The following is a 23,877-nucleotide window of genomic DNA, read 5'->3' on the forward strand; positions in this document are numbered from 1 at the left end:
GTGTGTGTGTGTGTGTGTGTGTGTGTGCATGTGAAAAGAGAGATTACATTAGATTACTAAAGTAATGAACTCATTCATCAAGGTACTGTATGGCATACAAAGATAAATAAAGCAATTCCTGGCTTCAAGAAGCTTATCATTCACTTTAACAGTTGTGAAACTCACCTACTAATCCTGATTCTAGTGATCTGGAAAATGAGTAACCTGGTAAAAACAACTGGGAGTTCTAAAGAACAGGCCTAACTCACCAAATGAACTTAAGAACATGAATTAATTATCCATTCCATGCTTGAGTTTTTATAAAAAGAAATTTCCAGATGTTAAAATTTCAAAGACATAGTCTTGCACAGTCCAAGAGAAGATTTCAAACTCAAAAGCTAAAATTTGTAGTCAGTTTTAATATTTTCACATATTTGTTATGGTATCCTATTTTAAAGAAATATTGCAAATAAAGTATTCTTGAATCACATAAATGAACCTTCATAAACATTACCAAAAAATTCAAAATATTTAGAAAATGTTAAAAAAGGTGTAGAGGGGGCATGTCTGCATCATACTATTCATATTATCACTCTTCTAATCAGGTTTCCATCTTTCAGAGGACAGCTTTTAGTTATAAAACAGGTGGTACATTTTTAATCATATAAGAAGCTTCCAGTTTCAAGGAAATTTTATTTTGATGTTCTTTCCTTTGCTATCAGATTATAGAGGATGAATGGCTTGAAACTGCTATTGTAATTACATGCCTTCTGTTGTCTCATCACTTCGGGTACAAGGGAGGGGCTATAAGACTTTAAAGCTCACTTTGAATTGGTAGCACACTGCCTGCCATCATTTCCTACCAATGTGCCATTCCAGGCCCAAGGATTAGTGGATTAGAAGGCTTTATCAAAATCTGTGCTGTTTCTCTGAAGACAGGCCAAGTGACAAGGCTTGAGTATAAAAAGAGAATCATGCTAGTTGTGAACTGTGGCTAGTATTTCCCAGCCAGATTAAAAATGCTGTAAAACTGACATTTCTATTATGTTAGTGATATTGTAAATTGCTATTTGAAACAAGCCACTTACCATTTTTATTTGTTCGGCTGCTATTTACAGAAGAGAGTTTAGAAGCAGACAGAGCTGGATTCCTACTTATAAACTATCTGACCTTAACCAGATCATTGATGCTCTCTGAGCCTGTCTCCACTATATGTATGAAAGAGAATTCAATAAATGGTAGCCATTATTGCTGACATCCTGAAACAACAAAATTCTTGATCTTCTAGAATTACCTACTAGAATCTAAAAATATAAGAAATACCTGCATATCATCACTATAAAATGACCTAGCATTTGAACTGACAACCTGTTAATAGTTTATGTCCCAAGAAATATTTGCTCTAAATAATGTGGCTTTCCTAACCCTAAACTCAATTTAACCTCCTATTAGATAATGAGAACCATGAGGTAGATCTGAGATTTGGAAGACTAAGTTCACCAAACCTAATTAAAAATGCAATGCAATGTAAGAAATCTAAAATTTCAGTGACTTAATTAATATAGCCTATATGTTAACAAAATTCTTCAAATACTATATATTTCAGAAGTTGTATTTATTAAAATTAGGCAGTCCACACTTTAATTCACAGAGCCACACATCCTTTGTTGGTATACAGACTAACTAAAATGATGCCTTAGGGAGGGGCGCCTAGGTGGCTCAGTCGGTTGAGTGTCTGACTTCGGCTCAGGTCACGATCTCATGGTCTGTGAGTTCGAGCCCCGTGTCGGGCTCTGTGCTGACAGCTCAAAGCCTGGAGCCTGCTTCGGATTCTGTGTCTCCCTCTCTCTCTGCCCCTCCCCCACTCGTGCTCTGTCTCTCTTTCTGTCAAAAATAAATAAACACTAAAAAAAAAAAAGAAAAAGTTAAAAAAAATGATGCCTCAGGGAGATGGATGGGTGTGTGGGTTTGAGAGGGAAATGAATACTATGCTTTGAATACGATTCTTATGAGTACACTATAGTGAATACTGGTAATTAATGCTTTAGTAAAAACAGAAATAGCACGATTGAAACAGCTCTTGGTAGTGAAAAGTTTCACAGATTCTACACTATATTTAAAGGTACCAGTAGTTAAGAGAATACTAGTTTACTATTACTGGAACTCTGTACTACTACTAGCTGGATAGCAGCTACAACTTATTTAACACTAAGATTTTGACTTTTGGTAAGTAGTAAAAATATTATTTAATAACACTACCAACAACAGCCACAATAGCAACAACGCTGAGAATGTGCTTTGTATAACATTCTCTTCTTTAATTCTTTCAATAATCTCATCAAGTAGCCACTATTATCCCCAGGGTTTTTTTTTTTAATGTTTTTTAATGTTTGTTTATTTTTGAGAGAGAGAGATATGAGTATGAACAGGGAGGGGCAAAGAGAGAGGGACACACAGAATCTGAAACAGGCTCCAGGCTCTGAGCTGTCAGCACAGAGCCCGACGTGGGGGTTGAACCCACGAACCGGGAGATCATGACCTGAGCTGAAGTTGGATGCCCCACCCAACTGAGCCACCCATGCACCCCTTTATTATCCCCAGTTTAAGATACAGACCCCCTCCAAGAAATGAGGCAACACCCAATATCACATGGTTAATCTGTAATAGAACTAACATTTATACCTAGAACTTTTTAAATTATAATTATGATATACCACACTACTAATAGTTTAGTAACCTGACATAAAAAGTAAATATAATTCCATAATTAAAATATCAACTTATGGAAGAAGATATTATCCTTATACACAGCACCAAACATATTCTTGAAATAATTATTTGACCTCTGCATAAATTGATATTTATAAAATTTAATTTGGCCCATAAGGAAATGTTTAAAAATAAAAAGAAAAGCTAGATTTCAATCATTTCAGAATGGTCTATCAAAATGTTATCTTAAGCTTCCAAAAAGTCTGAAAGCATAAACTAAGGTGCCAAATCAGAAAGATGTATCTATGTGAACAAACTAACGGAGGCTGACTGTACCAGATCTGTAATACATGCAGCTATTTAAAAACTAGGCGCAAAAAGGGTATTTTGGACTCTAAATAATAAAGGGTAGGGGCATAGAGAATATTCCTCTAGTTGAAGCCTTTTTTTTTTTTTTTTTAAGCTGGAATACAATGAAGCAATGCCTCAAAAATTCATAGGGAAAATTACGTCCAACACAAAATTATTTACCCAGCCAAATTATCAGTGAAGTGCTTGTGCAGAAAAAAATATATTTTTAGGCAGCAAAGTTTAAAACTTTTCCTCCCATGCATACTTTCTCAAGAAACTAATAGAGGAGTTGCTCTACTAACAAAGAAAGAAGAGAGAGGAGACCCAGGAATGCCCAGAAGTCTGGAGAGTAGAAGAAAATACTAGGATGGTAAGTTATAGGAAACAACCAATTCAGATTGCAGAGCTCCATGAGAGGTAACCAGGTAAAAATGAAAATGGTAGCCACCTTAAAATGGGAAGAAATTCATATTTCTAAATGGAGATGAATTGATGACAGGGTACATAAAACAATAAAGAAATAAAAACAGAAATTTTTATAAACATAATTATAATTAACTCTAGAAAAAACAAAAACCGCATAGAAGAAAGGAAATGTAATCATGGTACACTGGAACATTGGTAACAAATATTTACATATTCAAAAAATGTACACACTGAACACGGACAACCAACAACTTTGTCAAAGCTGTACTGGAAGGCTAGGGGGAACAAAACGTGTGTGTGATTGTGTGTGTTTGGGGGGAGGGTAGAGTAGGGTTTTAGGAAGTCCACACATACTATCTAAAATTGGAGGTAAAAAGTAAGAAATAGCAGAGTAAGTATGATATATTAAAATACCAGAAGTGAAAAAATGATCTCTGAGGAGTCTAAACAGGAAAAAGGGACAGGGACACAGCAGACAGTGAATTTTTTTTTTTTTCATTATAAACCTTGTTAAATCCAACTTTTTAAAGTAGTGGTAGCATTTATAGCCTTTATAGCAAAGATCATTTTTTAAGATCACTATCTTAATACTTAGGAGTCTGAATTTTTAGGAATAGCCCGAATTTTTTCATACATCCAATGAATATTATTAGATAATTACTGGGTTGGCTACTAGGTAGGAATCAAAGATAGACAATTCATTTTACCCACCCCTTGATAAGCTTATAACATAACAGAGGAATTAAATGCCCACAGTGAAAAGAAAACAAAATAACACCAGCAGCAATCAAGCTCAAATCTGTGAGCATATTTCTAACGACAAAAATCCTAGGCCAACCCCAAAATAAGGGTGCCCAAGGAAAAGGCAAACTATTGGGGCTTACTCTAGTCCCTGATTCTGGTCCATTTCACCAGGTTTCTTTCAGAAGCTCTTAAAGAAAAAAGAAGTTGCACAGCTACGTGCAAACCTGAAAGGGATTACAGAACTCCTTCTAGGGTGTGGAAAAGAGCTAACAGTACTGAAACCATTTCTACCACAAACAGATTAAGACCTAGGTTCTTGACAGCTTGTAATGACCATTTTGAGATATTATTATGTGTTTGGAAAGAGTAACAACATCTTCATGACCTAGGGTATCTGGGGTTTGAGGGAGTACATATGTGCATGTTAAGTAGAAACTATAAACTGTCTTCCCCAATTAATGTCGTGTCATTCATTAAAAAGGTAATTTGAAAGAAACAGAAACTGGATATGGACTGTTTTCTAAATATCACAGAGTAAAACAGAGAACATAAAAGTATGTAGAAACTCCTAATTATTGTGCTGCATGTTCTGGAAAACCAAATCTAAATGTTGAAAGGTATTAACACCGCCTCAATATATTCATCAGAAATCCTGAACACCTATTTCTTATTAAACTTACAATTAAAATTTTTCTTTTGTTTATAAGGTGTTTCTTTTGTTGTTCTCACTTGTGTGCATGTTTAAATTTTTTTTATGTTTATTCATTTTTGAAAGACATAGAGCACAAGCAGGGGTGGGGCAGAGAGAGAGGGGGACACAGAATCTGAAGCAGGCTCCAGGCTCTGAGCTGTCAGCACAGAGCCCGATGTGGGGCTCGAACTCACGAACCGCGAGATCACGACCTGAGCCAAAGTCAGATGCTCAACTGACTGAGCCACCCAGGCGCCCCACTTGTGTGCATGTTTAAATGTTTAAATGGTAGCAATGATGTTATTACATATATGTAACTTGCCTGAGTGAAAAATACAAGGAAAAGAATGCAAGAACATGGCTGACAGTTACCTTGAATATAGTAAACAAAACCTTTACCTTCTAAGAAGGCATTATTTCTTCTAATATATTTCTCTTTTCTATCATCAAACTCTTTTTTTTTTTTTCACTATGAACACACACACAAATCCATTTATGCCAAAGTGGGATCTTATTCTATCCTAGTATCTTCGACAGTGTTAACTGGGGAATTACTTGGAAAATATTACTACAGATATTTATTGCTGGCAATAACAGTATTTAAATTCTAAATTAAAATTAAAGGAAAAAAGAAGAAAAGAGTAATTTGTCACCAAATTACTGTGACAAGTACAAAATCAGTAATACTTTTTAAACACAGCTAAAAAAAAAACCATGTATAAACTTAGGAAAACACAGGATTTTTAAGCAAAAGCTGAGTATAAAAATATCTTTGAATGTATTTTAAATACATAAAAAGGAGAGAGATGTTATACATGAATTGTTTTCAATGGTATCCAACAATAAAGATAAGAAGAAACAGTTATGGTTCTACTATGTAAATCAGCATTTTTCTACATTGGCAAAAAGCACAACTGAACATCCCAATGGAAAGAATGACATCAGGAAGACTAGAACGGCAAAGGTAAAAATAATTTTCTATTTTCTATAACTAACACCTAATTCTTACTTTGGCTTTATATTAATAAAATGTTTTTTTGTTATTTTTATTATCGTTGTTCTTATGTGTATTTTTTAGTGATAATGATGATGTTACATATGTAACTTGCCTGGGTGAGAAATGAAAGGAACAGAACCAAAAGGATCTTCTGGAGGATGGTTATGTGGAGCAGAAAGTGGGTCTACATTCTTATCTGAGGATGCTCTCTCCTCGAGCCTGTCTGTAAAAATAAGATGAAACAAAAAATAAAATAAAATAAAAACGGTCTTTAAATTAAAAAAAAATGGTAACAGTATAAATAAAATTAAACACAGCAACAGCCTTTTTGAAAAATATTAGATTCAGAGTTCATTTTTATAAGTATTAGGGGGTAAGTCCTGAGCTTAATAGATACTTGTTGCTACAAGGCAAGCTTAACAATATCCTCTCACTGCTAAATATCACAAACACAATTAACCTAATAAATAACTTAGTTTGGTTTATTTAAATACCCAGTTGTCTTCAACTTGTAACATACTGGACCTGAACTAAAACCCAGCTTACTAAAAAGAGACACATTTGGCAGACTTCCTCCAAACATACATATGGGAAAAATATTGCAAACGGCTATTTATTCATAAAATAAGTAAATCTTATTTCTCAATAGCAATAATTTATTACCTTACTGTTCATTTCTCATGTTACTTTGTAGTTATTTTATCATTCACATATGCACAGAAAGATACAGATATTCCTCTATTAAATTAAAAGCCTTAATGACAGAGTATATTATTTTATCCAATAGATATCTGTGATCTAGTATGTGCCAGGCACTATTCTAGGCAATGGGCAGGCAACATCAAACAAAATGAAGGGTCTTGCCTTCTTGGAGTTTATATGCTGGCATGGAAAAACAAACAAACAAAAAAAGCAATAAGCATAATGAGAAATATATAGAGCATGTTAAAAATAAAGCCGTAGAGAAAAGTGCAGTGTGGGGTAAAAAGAATTAAGGGTGTGGGCACAAGTGACAGTAATAAATAGACTCATAAGTATCAGGTGAGAAAAGACTCGAAGGAGGCAGGGAAGGGATACCTGGGGAAGGACACACCAGACAGGGGGAACGCGAGAGCAAAGGCTCTGACTCTTGCAGAGGCAGGCTTGTCCCCTAACTCCCTAGTAGTGATTACCTTGCTCTGCTCTTAAACTGCGTATCACAGGCACTTGATCAGCTGGGAACTTCTCAATTTTTGTAAGTTGTCTCCCTATCCTCTGATTCTTAGCAATCAAGCGTATACTATTAGGAACCCATTCTGTTTTTTCAGGCATTGTAAGCATTCCTAGGACTATACCCTTCATGTTTAAAAACCCTATGGATAAATTCTGCGGGACTCATTTGAGTCCTAAGACATTGCAGGGTACGCAAAGAAAATCCAAATATAATTAGACGTTCCTAAAAATGAAGTATAACTTCAGAATGAAGCAAAAAGCTCCAACTGAAAGCACCCTAGGACAGTGCTTCTCAAATTAAAAGTGCATTCCAGTGAGCTGGGATTTATTAAAATTCAGATTCTGATTGGACAGTTCTGGGATGGGTTCTGAGACTCTGCACTTCAACAAGCTCCCAGGTGATACAATACTACTGGTCCAGGGAGCACACTCAGGAAGGCAAGCCCTACAGTCGACAATATCCTAACTATACTTAATTATTGCTATGGAGAATTCTTTAAATACCCTTATGAGAATGGATACAATTATCAGCTTTTATGGCTAAACTAACTGTGCAATATCCACCTGAAACTTTGGGTTGACTAAAATTTTACTTGAAATTTCACTGGTAATACAATAATAAATATTTTGTGAAGACAACAAACTGAACATTGATTTATGCACAAACTAAAAGTTCCAAAACTTAAGAGTTACTTTTCAAATCCAATACTGCAGTGGATAACAATGAAAATTCTGGTACAGAAAAGAAAAGGACAAAGGAAAAGAGGAAGTGGGAAAGGACAGATGAAAGAGACTGTCTCAGAGTGACAGCCACAGCATAACAATATCCAAGATCCCTCATTCTTGAAAATCAAGACAGTATATGCAAGTACTTAGGTCTAAACTAGGACCAAACTTCCTTTCTAAACCACTTGCATTGTAAGTGCTAGGATTCCTGTATAAAATGTAGTTACCTGGGCCTTACCACAAACCTAATGAAATGAATCAGATTATCTGAGCAGGAGTTTGAGAATCTACACTTTAATGTGCTCTCCAGGTTTATAAACCAGTACTGTACCAATGGTTCCCAGCACATAAAAATGCAAAGTTACCACTAAAGTTCTTTGAATCCTCATGCACTGGTATATTATCTCCATCAATCTATGGCAAATTCACATAAATGTATAAACAGCACCATGTAGTTATGACAAGAGTACAAACATTATCGTGTAGGGATAAATCAGTATTTTTTATACAGTGAGTCTCACAGTTTAAAATATGGAGACACTCTTATATGCAAAGTTCATTTATCCAATTATTTCAAAACAGAAATCAGAATAAATTCACTATAAAATGAATCATGTTCTCACTGTTCCATAAAACACAGAATCAATTTTTCCATGGAGGACTTTTTTTTTTTTTTTTAAATCATTTAAATTTCTGAAGTTCACTGGATAGGGGCACCTGGGTGGCTCAGTCAGTTAAGTGTTCGACTCTTCATTTCAGCTCAGGTCATGATCTTGTGGTTCGTGAGACTGAGGCCCACATCAGGCTCTGTGCTGACAGAGCGTAGCCTACTTGGGATTCTCTCCCTCTCTCTCTCTGCCCCTTCCCTGCTCACACATTCTCTCTTTCTCTCAAAATAAACATTAAAATATTAATTAAAAAAAAAGTTCACAGAATAATCTAGATCTCAGGGTACAAAATACAAATAAATACATATGTTAATTTTTTAAATTATTAATTACCTATAATTGAAAGCTAATGAAAAGGTATACAGGAATACTTTTCAAATACACAGTCACCCCTAAATGAATTTAAATCCATTTTCAAATAATTGGTGTACATTAGAGCAAAACTTGAGCTTGATTTGCCCAATATTAAGAAACTTACCTCCTCCTGCCTTCCCAAAAGAATTATGTAGGTGAATAAAGACATATCTTTTCAGGATTTTTAATTGATACAGAGGGCAAAAATACAGGATTTAAAAATCCTAGAATCAAAGTATATTCCACAACATCATCAGAAAATTAATATACCCTGATAAGTTAACTCAGCAGCTTATATGGGTAATGGACTGAATAGCCAAAAAGTTAATGAATAAATTTTACAAGTACAGTCTTCACCTGATACTTCTGAAACTACTCAAATATATTTGAGAAGTTCTGTTATTCTGCACTGAAGAAACAGCCATAAATGTGAATTTGCTTAAAATGGAAAGAGTTAGTATTTTACAACAAACTAATACAGATGTTTACATCTATATCCTTCCATGGCTTCGCAGGAAAAAAAGAACACATTCGGTGGAATGTGCAAAGCAGCCATAGTCTGTGGTTTCTTCTCTTCTTCCTTTTAGTTATTGTAACACGGTTTTAAACAGAAACAAACAATTGCCATCAACAAAAATAATATTCCATTAAGTATTACTTTTAATTAACATGCAGAGCTACACAACCATTTGAACAAATGCAAGTTAAAAATTTTCCCAAAGCAAACACCTGTATTCTAATTAGTGTTTAATGTATTAAATTTTATCACAGATTTCTAAAGTTTACATGCTAATCTGGATATTTTGGTACAAAAGACAAAGAAAAATACAAGTTTAACTTTAAAAAATGTCACTGATATCAGCTTTATTCATGATGCTTAATTTTAATTTAATGTTTTGATTTTAAGTAGGAACAGACAAAAAATTCTGAACCATAAATAATATTCAGTTACACTGAAAGCAAAAGCAAGAATCTGGTCTATTTTATATGTTAAATCCCTTTGCCAACTGGTATATGGAATCAACAACTGTTTTCTTTATTGTTTTTTTTTTAATTTTTATTTACTTTTTGAGGGAGAGAGAGAACGAGCGAGCGAGCACGAGCAGAGGAGGGGCAGAGAGGGAGACACAGAATCTGACGCAGGCTCCAGGCTCTGAGCTGTCAGCACAGAGCCCAACGCGGGGCTCGAACTCACAGATTGTGAGATCATGACCTGAGCTGAAGTCGGATGCTCAACAGACTGAGCCACCCAGGTGCCCCGACAACTGTAGTCTTTAATTAAAGATCACTAAAAAAGTTTTTGTTACCAACTACTAATATTTTAGAATTCTGGTATGTCAAAATATATGATTCTTAAATCACCTTTTGGATAATACACACAAGTAAAATATTTCCTAGACAGAATTATCCTTTTTTTAAAAAATAAATAACCATGTACCATCTTAAAAATAAAACCTCAGATGGCAATGTATTACTCTGAACAATCATTACATGGGCAATGCCTATATACAGGTATTCAGTTTCTCAATGGAAAGCATATCACAAACCAAATACAAATTACTTCAAAAAAGAGTCTGGAAAATAGCTGGTAAAATCTGTGCTGAGAAAAAAGGAAAATTTGCTATTTCAAATGCATCAATAATTTACTTACTATTTTACAAAAAGTTTTTAACAACAAAGAAACCAACTAGTAATGACCAAAATTAATTAACTTTCATTACACTGTTAGCCTTCCACTGAAACTCCTAAGGTTCTGAATGAAATCTTCTATGCAGCAGGGAAATTTAGACCTTGTCAAGTGGATCAAATATTAGATACCTTATTGCTTGTGAGTCAGAGGTGCTAAAGAGGACTGAATATATTACAGTTAAGTAACACTTTGCAAAGAAATCTTTCTAAACTATATTCTATACATTAATGATTTCTTTATAAGCGTTATTAAAGATATTTCACCTTTTTTGAACACCATTATTACAACTATCAATTATTAAGGAAAAGACAGACTTTTTTCTTTTGCTGTCATGTCATTTCTGCTGTTGATGTTGTTTGTGCATAAAGTCCCTTCTAATTTGGTTTTTCTAAACCTGATAGTTTATATATAATTTTTAAATGCTGGTTAAAGGGCAATAACCTCAAGATGGAACCTATGATTTCCACTGAAGATGAGGAAAGGGAGGTGGCATTTATGGAGTGCCCAGACTCTTTCAAGACATTATTTAATTTTCCTGATAACTCTGCGAGGTAAGCATCATTATACCCAGTTTATAAACAAGGAAGTGAGACAGCAGTTATGTCCCTTTCCTGAGATTACAACCTAATTAAATGGCATTGCCAAGTATCAGAACCCTCATATGTTTTCTGGTGCTATATGCCAATTTGAGTGTGGCAGCCCTGTGACAGTGGTTTCAATAGCTCAGGGACCATCTAGGCACTTTTCCAAATGGCTAACTTGCTCCAAAGTCTGACCTTCAGATAAAGCTCCTCCTGTACTTGCATTTGGAACTTACTATCTTTCCATAATCAACAGGGCAGTAAAATCTAAACTCTGGCAGACACGTGTGCACAGATACATATAAAAATTACATGTTACCTGATCTTGAAGTTTGAAAGCAAATAGCTGGTTAAGAGTTTTACATGTTAACCCCAAATTTTATGAAGTTATGTACACATGAATATACTATATGCCATTTTTCCCTAAGTGAAGTAAGTAAAATTTGGCTGTCATTACAAATTCTAAGATGCTCAGAATAACACATTTTTATAAGATAGAGAATACTCTACCCCTTCCATCCACTGATGGAAAAAAAAGGAGGAGTTTTACCCAAAGAGTAGAAAATACTGATTTAGCAAACCCTTAGCTACCATCCTGGGTCAAAACACACTAAAATGAATATTTTAATTTTACCTTTTGCTTTCAAAATAACCCCATAAATTGTATTGATTTGGTTAATCCCTGGGTCTCCCTGCCACTACCCCGAAAGAAAGAGATACTTCATTTCCTTCTTTAAAACTTGTCTCTGGGGGATACTCAACATAAAGTATACTAGAAATGCCAAACAAAAACAGTCATGGTTTACAAAAACTTTTTTAATTAAAAGATGTAAGTTTGGTTTTACCAGAGTTGACAAACCTTTATTAAAGGTTCAAAGCTCATTTTTATATCTGCATTAATCATCAACTTAATTTTTCATAAGCATATAACCAATATGAAGAATACAAATTTAAATCCTAAACAAGTAGTCTTTCATGAATTCAGGGAATTTATAAAAATTTTACATAAAATATGTATCAGTTGGGAAGAAAGCATTTCATCTAATCAGTGTTCTCATAAAGCCAGTTACCTAAAATAAAATAGAAGCTAGGAACTAAAACTAGGGACCATTTGGATTGTCTTTTCACACGCAAAACAGGAAAACACACTTGGACAGGCGTGCGCGCACACACACACACACACACACACACACAGGCCTCCAAAACCTGAAAATTATCTACAGACTCTAGAGGTTAGCTTCTTGTTCCTATTTTGCAACCTTCTGAAAACATTCCACACACCCACCTTCCAAAAAACAACTTTTCTAAAATACGTGTGGTGAGGCTTGACATATATATTAGGTAATTTAAGAAAAGGTAAGGATTCCAAGTAAAAACATTGAGATATCTGATTTAAAGTGGAAAATAATTTATTTATCTTTTGCCATATCAGGACAACAAAGCAGCCCTTTTATGTCAGGACTCAATGAAAGGGCATCACAAAACATTAACATAATGTAGTAGCCCATGTTTTCTTTCAGGCACTTTCAAAGGGCATTTCAGACCCACAATATCTTCTACTGAGTGTGCAAGAAAACAGAGCTGCAAAATGATTAGTAAGCAAGATACTAATGTCTCCCTTTTCATTTGAACATTAATTTTCCATGTTTTAGAGATATTCTGAATTTAACATTCAAAGTTATGCAGTATTTAAGTGTTAGGAATCAGCATTATTATCAGCAATCTTGGATTTAATAGCTACTATCAAGCAATTGATTTCTAATGCACACAACATAGTTAGATAGTATATATAAAAGAAGATGGCCTGATTTTTGCCCTCAAATGCACAAAAAGAATTTTCTATTTACCACCTCAAAACAGTCTTTGGCCTTGCTGAATTATTATAGAGCTGTTATATTACTGTGAAGCAAAGTAAGCCTTCAAGTGTCCCTTACTTGATCTCAGAAGGTCAAATTCTCTGTCCAACAGTTCCTCTTCTGTTAACTTGGAGAAATTATCCTCTCCAAAAGGATTCCACCCTGACATATCAGGTGGGTTACTGATGTTCTTCTGACTTGTAACATTTGCAACTGCCTCTTTACCACCAACTGACCTATAGTAATAATTAAGAGAGGGAAAGAAGAAAAAAAAACATTAGAATTAAAAATTCTAAAGTGCCCTACTTCATACTTTCTAAATACTTAGAAAAGCAGATCCTTTTATTATGATGGAAATGGCAGATTAAGGAGACTACCTGGGATCTGAACCACCCCCATGTGTACCCTTGGGCAGGTTCCTTAACCTCTCTCTGTCTCAGCTTCTTCATCTGTAAAACAGGAGTAACTATCTACCCCATAAGGTTACTGAGAAGATTAGTTAATACGTATAAAACAAAAAGAACGGTATCTAGAAAAATAAATCAGCACTCAATAAATATTATGATCATCATAGCAAACAGCCCTAAAGTGACAATCAGTTGCCGTGTCAAACAGTATCACTCTAAAATCACTATTGAATATGATCTTATGCCCTGGTTATGTTGAGAACACCACAATAATTTTCCTTTTGACAAAGGCATTCTCTACACAGCTACCAAGAAAACATGAACTGTTAGGACTGCTTTATGTATTAGCTAGAACTAGATGACGGTTGTTTTCTACTTAATAAATAACTCATGGTATTTAAAGTATCTACATAGCTGGAGCTTGGGACCACTGGTTTTATGAAAGTTATCTAATAGGCCTTTTGGCTTTTAAAAGAAGGTGAGAATGTAAAGATTTCTTAACCTGACAATCCCTTGGTACCTGTCAGTCACCCCAGCCTGGAAATATACCACAGGTACAAGGCAATGTAACAAAGTTGTCACATTTGTTTCATAATTCAGGTCCAGATATTCTAACATTGGTAATGGAGGGAGAATCTCCATGCATTTCTAAAAAAGTACCTCAAATTTGCAAGCCTTGACTCATCTCCCTAAATACACTCTCCCCTTGGGAGCTTACTTCCACTGCCACCACTCAGATCTTGAAAAGAGAGGGCAAAAGTTGCCCATTTAGTCCCCTAGTCCAAGCCTGTACAGTATAGCTGAGCCAAGAAAGGAATGTGTAAACACTTACTGAAAGCTAGACAAAAACATAGTAATTTACCAACAAGTAGATAGTCTTTTTTAGTAAATATGACTTAGCTATCTTAAAATCAAATATAATTCAGTTTTGAACTCATGGTGGGAACGCATCAACTGCCAATATCTAAGCCTGCCTCCACATGACAGAATCTCATACTAATTCCAAAACTGCCTTCAAGGACTTTCAGAGCCCCTGAAACACAAATCAGAGAGGCTAGAACTCAAACAGAAATAGGTGTTCTCCCTCCTGCCTGCCAATGATCCCTTTGAGAACTTTCTGATTCCCTATCCCTATCCTCCTCTTGATGTTCTTTGGATGATTTCATTGATTCTTCTTGGTAGACTATAAATCAATGAGGCGTGTCACCTTAACCAATGGTTTAAATAGGTGTTAAAATACATCTATTTTAAGTTCTTGGACACTCCTCCCTTCAAAGCACAAAATCGAATTACCCTGCCCTTGAATATTGGGTTAGATCTAGTGACTCAATTCCAACAAATGAAATATGGCAGAGAAGGACCAGTGTGTCTTCTGAGACTAGATCATAAAAGGCATCACAGGTTCTTTCTTGCCCTCTCTTTTGGACCATTTGCTCTTGAACAAACCAGAACAAATAATTCTTTATTCAAAACAGTCTTTGGCTTTGCCAAAAAGAATACTTAAGCAACCTTTTGGAAAGATCCATGTGACAGAGAACGAAGGCCTCCTGCCCTAAGCCATGTTGAGTGAGCCATCTTATGAAAAGATCCTCCAGCACCAGCCAAGCCTTCAGCAGACTGCAACTCCAGGCAAACATCTTAACTGTACCCTCATGAGAGACCCTTCCCTTGATATAAACATAGGGCTAAACCACTCCGAAATTCCTGATCTAAAGAGTGTATGAGATCACAAATGTTTATCATTGTTTTAAAACACTAAATTTGGGGGTAATTTATTATGCAGCAACAAATAACTAATACAACAGGGCAATTTACCATAAAAAGTAAAATAATATATGTGTTGATGTTTATGTCACTATTATTTGAATACATCATGGTAACACTCTCCAATAGCCATACTAAAGATATATCAACACAATGGAAGAGTAGAAATTTTAGCAGATTAAGTGGTAAAGGAAATAATCATGCTAACCAAGATACTGACCTTTCCCTTTGTCTAAGGAACTACCGGTTTCTTATCTTCTACTCAAACATCTCTTATACATTTAGAGCCAAACATTTAACCCAATTCTCACCTTCTACTGACCTAGTTATAAGCAGGAATATTTGCTTACAGATGACCTTTTAAATTGTTAAGATATTATACTCAACATATCTTTGGTAAAGATTGATATTAAATGGAAATATTAACAAAGTAACATTAAGGCCCCAAGTGCAACTGAATTGTTCCTCTGGGAAACTAGTGCTCATATCTGCCAAGTATGTAACTGTTTCTACCTATTTAACCATTACCCTTTCCTGCTCCAACCTCCCATCTCCCTCAATACATAATTTCACAGGGGTGGAGTTAAAACGAGTCTTATGCACTTTCACAGATATCCAATTCAATATTTCCCAAACTGGAGTATGCAGAGGATTTTGATGATAAACCAATTTTTTTTTCTAAAGTTACACAGAAATTAGGAAAAAAAAAAAATTCCCAAACACATCACACCTGTGATTCTATAAACAGTGTCACTGGAGATGAGATTTAAGTAGGCAATGCTATGTGAGCTACAAGTCATAGCTTTCAGCACCCTGCATGCTTACCTGGGCCTCATATATCTTTAGATACTCATCGTCCTTTATAACTAATCAGTTTAGATAGTACACATGCAATGGAACACTAACAAGAACTTTCTCCTACAGATTTTCAATGCAGGACTCTATTCTCATCAGTGACAAACCTTTGTTTCCAAAGGTTGGCAATCCTTTAGAATACAAAGTATACATAATATATATGCTCTATACACCCACACTCACACACACGATATAACTGACATTTTTTATGCTCATTAACATCAAAAGTAAAAAAAAATTAATATAAATCTCATCAGTATCTTAAACTAAACAATACTGAGGAGAATATCCTATTTTTAATAAAGAATAAAACTATTCCATTCTTATCCCTAGGGGACTTATTTTTTAGGTATATCTTTTTTGTAAATGTAACAGATTAGTACTTTTGTTTCATAGATTTTAGTAGTTTTAATATGTTTAAAATGTTTAATATGATTTGTTTTAATGCTATTATTTGCAATAATGCTATTAATTTATTAGAGACAAAAATGGTATGTGGTTAAATCAAAAAACTGTAACCAGAGTAGGCAAATAACAAATGGTTTGGCAAATACCAATCTGCATCTTTAAACCAGCCTCTGATCTTATGCCCTGCTCTGCATACTTGTCCTAATTCATGCACCTCAATTTTTAATTTAGGAAAACACTTCAATAAATCCATTTGTTCTCTCTCCCTCTCTCTCTCCCTCTTTCTCTCCTTCTCTCTCTCTCTCTCTCTCTCTCTCTCTCTCTCTCTCACACACACACACACACACACACACACACACACACACACACAGGCTGGGAGGTGTACTACAGCAAACTGTATACTTTATTCCTCTCTTGACATGCTCAGTGATATTTCTCATGCCCAAATCCTAGCCAAAGCTTGCAGATACCTTTTCCCAGCTAATGATCATATCCTTAAATAGTGTTGTAGGAGAACTTCTTTAGTGTTCCAGTAACCAAAGTTCTAACAACTACTTCCTTCTATGTATCCAGAAATACTGGGAAGTATTCATAATGGCCAAGAGATTTTTTCATTACAAAATCCTGAAGCACTCCCCAATTCAAATCTGAGTTTGAAAACATTTATGCCACCGTTCTTTAGTTTACTGTAATGTTTTCAATATGAATTATCCTGGAAAAATAACTACTAACCAATGTATCTGAATACCAAAATGTACAAGGCTGTAGTAACAATAACCTTATACTTCTTATCTTAAAAAAGAACCAAATGACATGTTATTATTTTTTGTACCTCTTTAAAGTAAACCAAATTAGGCAATCTGTGGGTAAATATTATCTAATTAATTCAAAGCAATAATATATAAGGAGAAAAAGCTAAATTAACTTGTCTACAAGAATTACTTTTTTAAAATATTAAAGTAGCTTGTCAGGGTTTTGTTTCTATTTACATTACAAAGAATGTCTTAACATATAAGCCACTAATTTCCTTAGCCTTAAATGCTGCTGCATATTGCCTAAGCCTTACCTTGCAAATAGCAATCAGCAGACTTAACTAATGGAAATGCAAGGAAGGATGGGGATGCACAGGAACAGAAAGAGAGGATGTGTAAGACAAAAAGGGGGACTTTGCAGAGACATGGACTCTGGAGTACTTCAGGAGCCACATAGTGACTCCACTCCACATGTATACCCACTTCCACAATAATTTCTTTTGCATTCACCGGAAAAACACTTGCCTATTGGCACTGTAGGAGGAGTCCACTATAGTTCCAACCTGAGCTGGAAGTGATGAAGTGTAGGAAACTAAGGCCGGTGAGAACTCTTGAGGGGAGGTAAGATACTCAGGAGACGCCTGTTGCTGAGGCTGCTGATGCTGAGCTAGCATTTGTTGCTGCAAGAAAGCCTGCTGGTACTGCTGCATCTGAAACAAGAAACGCCTGTTACACAAAACAGCACTTGCTCCAGGTCACTAAAGCACAGTCAGCATCGCACCTAGTTACTCTGCTCCTTCCTTTTCACGTTGGCAACAAAATCAGAAGCCTGAAAAACAATTTATATATGAAGGAGCAGCTTGCTACTGGAATACCTCAGCAAGATAAAATAAGTCTATTTAAGAAGCTGTTTAACTGCATGTATTATGGTGATTATTTTGCAAAATATACAAGTATCAAGTCATTACATTTACCCCCGAAACTAATATAATGTTATGTCAATTATACCTCAATTAAAAAAAAAAAAAAAAGCTGTAAAGCCCGGCTCTCTTGGCAGGATTTAAATTCCTCACTTGAATAGTTTAAGAAAAAGACAATGGAGTAGCTTACAGTCACTAGAACAGCAGTTGCTATAAAAAATTTTTTAAAAAGTCACACTATTCTCTGAAGTAAATGCAATTTTCCTTTGGGTTTCTTTTTTTATTCAACAGATATGTGCCAAATGAAAGAGACATATGACAAAAGATCATGGGAAACAGATCATTTCCTTTATACCATGAGATCAGAGAAAAATACCATCAGTCAGTTACAACGTGCCAAATTTAGGTGCTACAGTTCAAACCAATGTAAAACTGCTTTGGAACACACGAATGGCTTTGTTGAAACTGTATTGGGCACTTGGGTGGTTCAGTCAGTTAAGGGTCCGACTCTTGATTTCAGCACAGGTCACAATCTCGCTGTTCATGAGATTGAGCCCTGTGCCAGGAGAGCCTGTTTGAGATTCTTTCTCTCCCTCTCTCTCTGCTCCTCCCCCTGCAAAAATAAACTTAAAAATAAAAAATAAAACTAAAAAAAAAATGTGTTCATTAACCTACTTGGGTTAATTTTGAATAATTAAATTCTGAATAATACCATTTATACTGTGAATTCCAACACTGGAATGTATTCTCAGAAATTTCTACAACTTATGTAACATTTACCATTGCAGGATACTGTGATGCAGAAGGTTGCGGCTGATACACTGAATGCATTAAAAACTGTTGCTGAAGGATCTGTTGCTGCTGCATTGCATGTTGATACTACAATGAAAAAACAAAGAAACTCATCAATATTACTTGTGCCTTTTTTGTGCCATAGTTGGTTTTTTTGTTTTGTTTTGCCTTTTTTTTTTAGTACTGATCTTAACATCATAACTATGGGTACCAGTGGTCCAAATACCAAAGTAAAATAGCTACAGTCAGTAAAGGACTACAACTTACACATGCTTATTGGAATTGGGTTTCAAAAGTATCAATGAAACATAACAGATTCAACTAAAACTATTCCTAGCACAGTTTAAGGATGTTTGGAAGAAAACTAAACCCAAACACATTTACTAATTAATGAAAACCCTAGTTTGTGTCCATGACCCATTATAGTAAATTCCTAATCTCCTCCATCTTCCCTTCAATGATATCTTCTGGCCATCCAATGGCACCGTCTACTTAACTATGTTCCGCTCTGGGTCTATCAGTCAAGACCAGAAGATGAGACATCCATGAGAAGTGCCATGCGTTTAATAGGCTCAAAAACATTTCAGAAACGATGGAAGGATGATTGTGACAAGTCATTAAATTTGAAATAGTTTAGTGAAACTAGAAATTTGTAGGTCCTAACGAGGCAAAGGGCAGAATAGAACGTAAGGTCATTTTTTCCTATGTCCCTTCCAACTCTAAATGCCACTCGTACACACACACACACTCTCTCTCACCCTGGCCAAAAAAAAAAAAAAGCAAAAAGAACAAAATCCCAAGATAATGTTACTTCTGAAAGCCTAAATTATCACCCTTCCAGTAATAATGTTATAAATCTGTTTCTCAACTCAAAATATAACCTGAAAAAGATAACATTCACCATAAACAACCATGTTTATTCATAATGTCCAATGACTGAACATTTTTGGCTTCATAAAGCCATGATTTCAATCTATTTCAACAGAATATTCTTTTTTTAATGTTATTTTTTTAAGTTTATTTATTTTGAGACAGAGAGAGAGAACATGCGCAGGGGGACAGAGAATCCCAAGCAGGCTCCGTGCTGTCAGCGCAGAGTCGTACGCAGGGCTTAAACTCACAAACCATGAGATCAGGACCTGAGCTGAAACCCAGAGTCGGACGCTTAACCAACTGAGTCAGCCAGGTGCCTCTCAAGAGAATATTCTTAAGAATCTCACAGACTGCAACTAAAATAATCAGGAAATTGGGCAAAGTGCTCACTTGGACCCAGAACTGAAGGTGCCCAGTGTATGAAAGGGAACTCCCTGATACTCAACAGCCACATGAATTTCACAACACTACTCCCGTATCCACAGTAACCAAAGAATTACCTGCTGCATGTAGGCATCCTGAAGTAGCTGCTGCTGCTGCTGCTGCTGCTGCTGCTGCTGCTGCTGCTGGTGAGGATGGCGATGCTGTAAATGTAGTTGCTGCAATCTCCAATCTCCCTGTTGTAGCTGCTGAAGTACTCTATGCTGTTGTGGAGGCTGCTGAGGGGGACCCTGACCCAATACAATCTCGGGGCCATTTCCAGGTCTCGGTGCTCCTAAAAAGTGGTTTCCATGTGAAACACAGGTTAACATACTCAAGACTTCAACAAAATGGCTGGATTTCTAAACACTCATTTCAGTAACATTACCAAGGCATTTATATCCTTATTTTGTAACACAGAAACTTCCATATGCATGTAGTCCAAAGGGATTATTTACTGTAATCTTAAATACAACTCTGCCCAAGTCAACATCTTAGAAACACTTCTTTCATATCTGTCAACACACCAGCCACATCCTTTCTTTCTTGCTTCTCAACTATCACATACACTGGCATAGGTCTGTGTCTTGGCCAATATGATTCTCTCCGTCGACAATGCCACTTGCCACCCACTGCAATTCTTCTTATCCTTCAAAGTTTAGCTCAAATCTCTCTTCCTTGCTCCTTTATCTAATAGTTCCACTCAGTTTATAACATTTCATTCGGCCCTCACATATTGTTTTCATGGCTATTTCCTAACTAGGGTCCCTGGTGGATGGGATGATGACTTATTGATCTGTTAATGCCTTAAGGAATCTTTTTTATAAGAGATGCTCAATAAATGCTAGCTTAGTGAATCTATTAATACTGCCTCCTAAATGGATATTTATTTATAAGCTTCATAAATTTCACCCAAGGCAAATCCTATAAATAAACTTTGGAATTATGAGAAAGACACACACAACATCAAAAAGAAGAAATGTGATATACTATAATTTCTGTAGTCTCTTCCAATGAGTTACCATAAATTCAAATGCAGCTATATATTCCTAAGGGGGAAAAAGAGGAAGAGTGCAAGGAAGGAGAGGGAGATTCTTTTTCACCAATATCTTTAAACTTCCTAGGCCTTAAATATAACACACTTCTATGAAAATAGTTTTGTAACATTCTAATTCTCCCAATTATAAGAAAATGCATGTTGACTGCAATTATTTTTGAATTTATAAAAATATGCAAAATAAAATTAAAACCATAATTGTACCACACAGACATAACCACCATTAATTAGCCTTTTAAGTATATTTCTTCCCACTTAGTAGAGTACTGAAAAGTTAAGCTCCTCAGCGTTATTTGTCTTTTAGGACCTTGATGTCTAACCATAGAACATTATGGCTGTGAGTGAAGCCCAGTTACACCAGCAATCATCATAAAATAACTCACGAGGCTCACCTTTCACCTCACAAACTGTGACTTCACGTTAGTGACAGCAATCTAAAGGAAGTTCCCTGGTTCTCTAGCCAAAGCCACAGAGCACCAGAGAAATCATAAACATCACAGCAATCCTACATGGAAACAATGCTTTCAAGTATATCATTAAATCGTCATACTATTATTGCCCAGTTTGCAAATGATAAAACTAAGGCTCAGAGAAGTTAAGAGGAATCACCGGTAAAATTAAAGACAAACTATAAGAAAATATTTACAATATATTTAGCAAAGAACTAGTACTCAGAATACAGAAAAATCAAATCTTCAGGGCAATAAAAAAATAAATAAATAAAAGCAAAACAATCTCACAGAAAATTACAAAAGATAATCCAGGAGAAAACAAACGGCCAGTAGACTGAAACGTTGTATTAATCAGGAATATTAAAATAAAAACAAAGATATTTCACCTATAAACAGGGAAACATTCTAAAAAACCAATACTATCAAGTGTTGGCAAGGATAGGAATCAAAGGACACTGTTGTTCAGTGTGAATTTTTGAAGTCTTTTTGGATGGCAATCTGACAAATTTTAAATGAGTATACCTTTTAATATCTTCCTCAGAAAAAATACTCCAACATGGAAATCAAAAGAGTCTGTTATAAGGATGTCCACCACAATACTTTTAATAACAACCAATACTGGAAATAACCTAAATGGTTTAATAAGCTATGATACATTCATACTACAGAACATAATCTACCTACTAAAATACACATGGTAGATTTATATGCACTGATGTGCAAAGCTCTCCTAACTGTAGGAGTTAAAAAAAAAAAAAATCAAATTGCAGAGAACTATGTATGGTAAGAATCTACTTATGCTAAACACAACATAAATTATTTGTATCTATATATGAACATGCAAAAACATAAAAAAGGACCCTGAGAAGCATACTAACCTATTGCTCGTTTACTCTACAGAAAAAATAACGGAGACTTTTACATTTTTCCCCGAAAACTACTGTGCTGAATATTTTAAAAGAATATATTTAAGTGTCACTTCTTGTATAATTTTTAATGGGGGGAAAAGTTAAAAGATGCACATATGGGGGGGGGGGAAAGGAGTATTATTTTTCCAACTTAAGCTGGAAGCATGACAAAAAGAAATGCTGTCCCTGCTATAGGAGCAGGCCCGACCCTCACAGCTAGACTTGGTGTTCTCCTAATAAACAACAATTTCACAGAACACTAACATCAGACAAGGCTTCCTGTGACCATGGTAGATCAGGACAAGGGGACCGAATCCTGACAAAATCAGAAACAACCACAAAAATGACCAAACCTCTCCCTGTCCTGGTGAATAGGGCTGACTACTGCTTCTATCTAGCTGGAACTTTAGCTCCCCTCCTTCTAGAGAAGTAAGATTTATTAAGATACCTAATAACATCATACCCCTGGCTTCCTGACAGCATTCAATCCAGAGCAAAGCCCCACCTTCTTCAAGCTTCCCCCAGAATTACCTAAAACAAGCCCAAATCCTTCAATAAGTCTTTTCAAGCTCCATCTTACTGAGACACCACCACAGATTCCCATGATATGTGAGTAATAAACCAAATTTATTCATATACAAGTGTGTTCTAAGTGGTCTTTGGCTGGAGGGCATTGATACATCATAGAGAAGACTAGTAGATCTCGAACCCAAAATGGTAAAAAAAAAAAAAAAAAAAAAACAACACTAAATGCTTACTATGAAACAGAAACTTCCAGATAGCACACACCTTGTCATTTATTCTTTATAACAGGAAAAATAGGTGTTATTCCCATTTTACAGAAGAGAACAGTGAGGCTAAGAAACAGACACAAAAGGCTTCAACTTCCCCTAATTTCTCTTTTCCATGGAACAATCCTCCCATCTGAGTGACATGACAGGAGTAAGCAGCAACGTGTCAGGTAACATTAACATTATCTTCCCTGAATATACACCTAACAGTAATAGTGGTAGCTAATATTTAACATTTCGTAAGGACAGGGGATTATATTAAGCAGTTATTTAATCCTCACAGCAATCCTATCAAATAGGTACCAAAATTTTTATAACATATATTACTAAGAAATGGGAAAAACAGAACTCAAATTCAGGTTCATGAGACTCAAACTGGTGGGCTCTTAACCATTAGAGCATACCAATTGAAAACATCTTAAATAAAAACATTTTAAAATTAAAACAAAACACCTAAATCATGAAATAAAATGCAAAACAGGGTTTTCTTAAGA

General features: G+C 35.3%; 1 protein-coding gene across 3 annotated transcripts in view; it reads right to left on the reverse strand.

Annotated features, from left to right (window-relative positions):
* BMP2K (BMP2 inducible kinase) overlaps positions 1 to 23,877 on the reverse strand; it is a 124,126-nt gene that overhangs the window by 12,463 nt on the left and 87,786 nt on the right. For 2 of the 3 annotated variants that reach the window (XM_040480328.1, XM_040480321.1), the window contains exons 11-15: positions 20,256 to 20,470; positions 18,871 to 18,969; positions 17,696 to 17,880; positions 13,063 to 13,220; positions 6,010 to 6,120 (exon numbers count right to left, since the gene is read on the reverse strand). In XM_040480328.1, the coding sequence (XP_040336262.1) occupies positions 6,010 to 6,120; positions 13,063 to 13,220; positions 17,696 to 17,880; positions 18,871 to 18,969; positions 20,256 to 20,470 (768 nt within the window). The remainder of the gene's footprint in view (positions 1 to 6,009; positions 6,121 to 13,062; positions 13,221 to 17,695; positions 17,881 to 18,870; positions 18,970 to 20,255; positions 20,471 to 23,877) is intronic. The other variant, XM_040480335.1, reaches the window with a different exon arrangement.

This window comes from Herpailurus yagouaroundi, unplaced genomic scaffold (assembly GCF_014898765.1).
Source record: "Herpailurus yagouaroundi ecotype Mexico unplaced genomic scaffold, PumYag 28, whole genome shotgun sequence".
Taxonomy (NCBI): domain Eukaryota; kingdom Metazoa; phylum Chordata; class Mammalia; order Carnivora; family Felidae; genus Herpailurus; species Herpailurus yagouaroundi.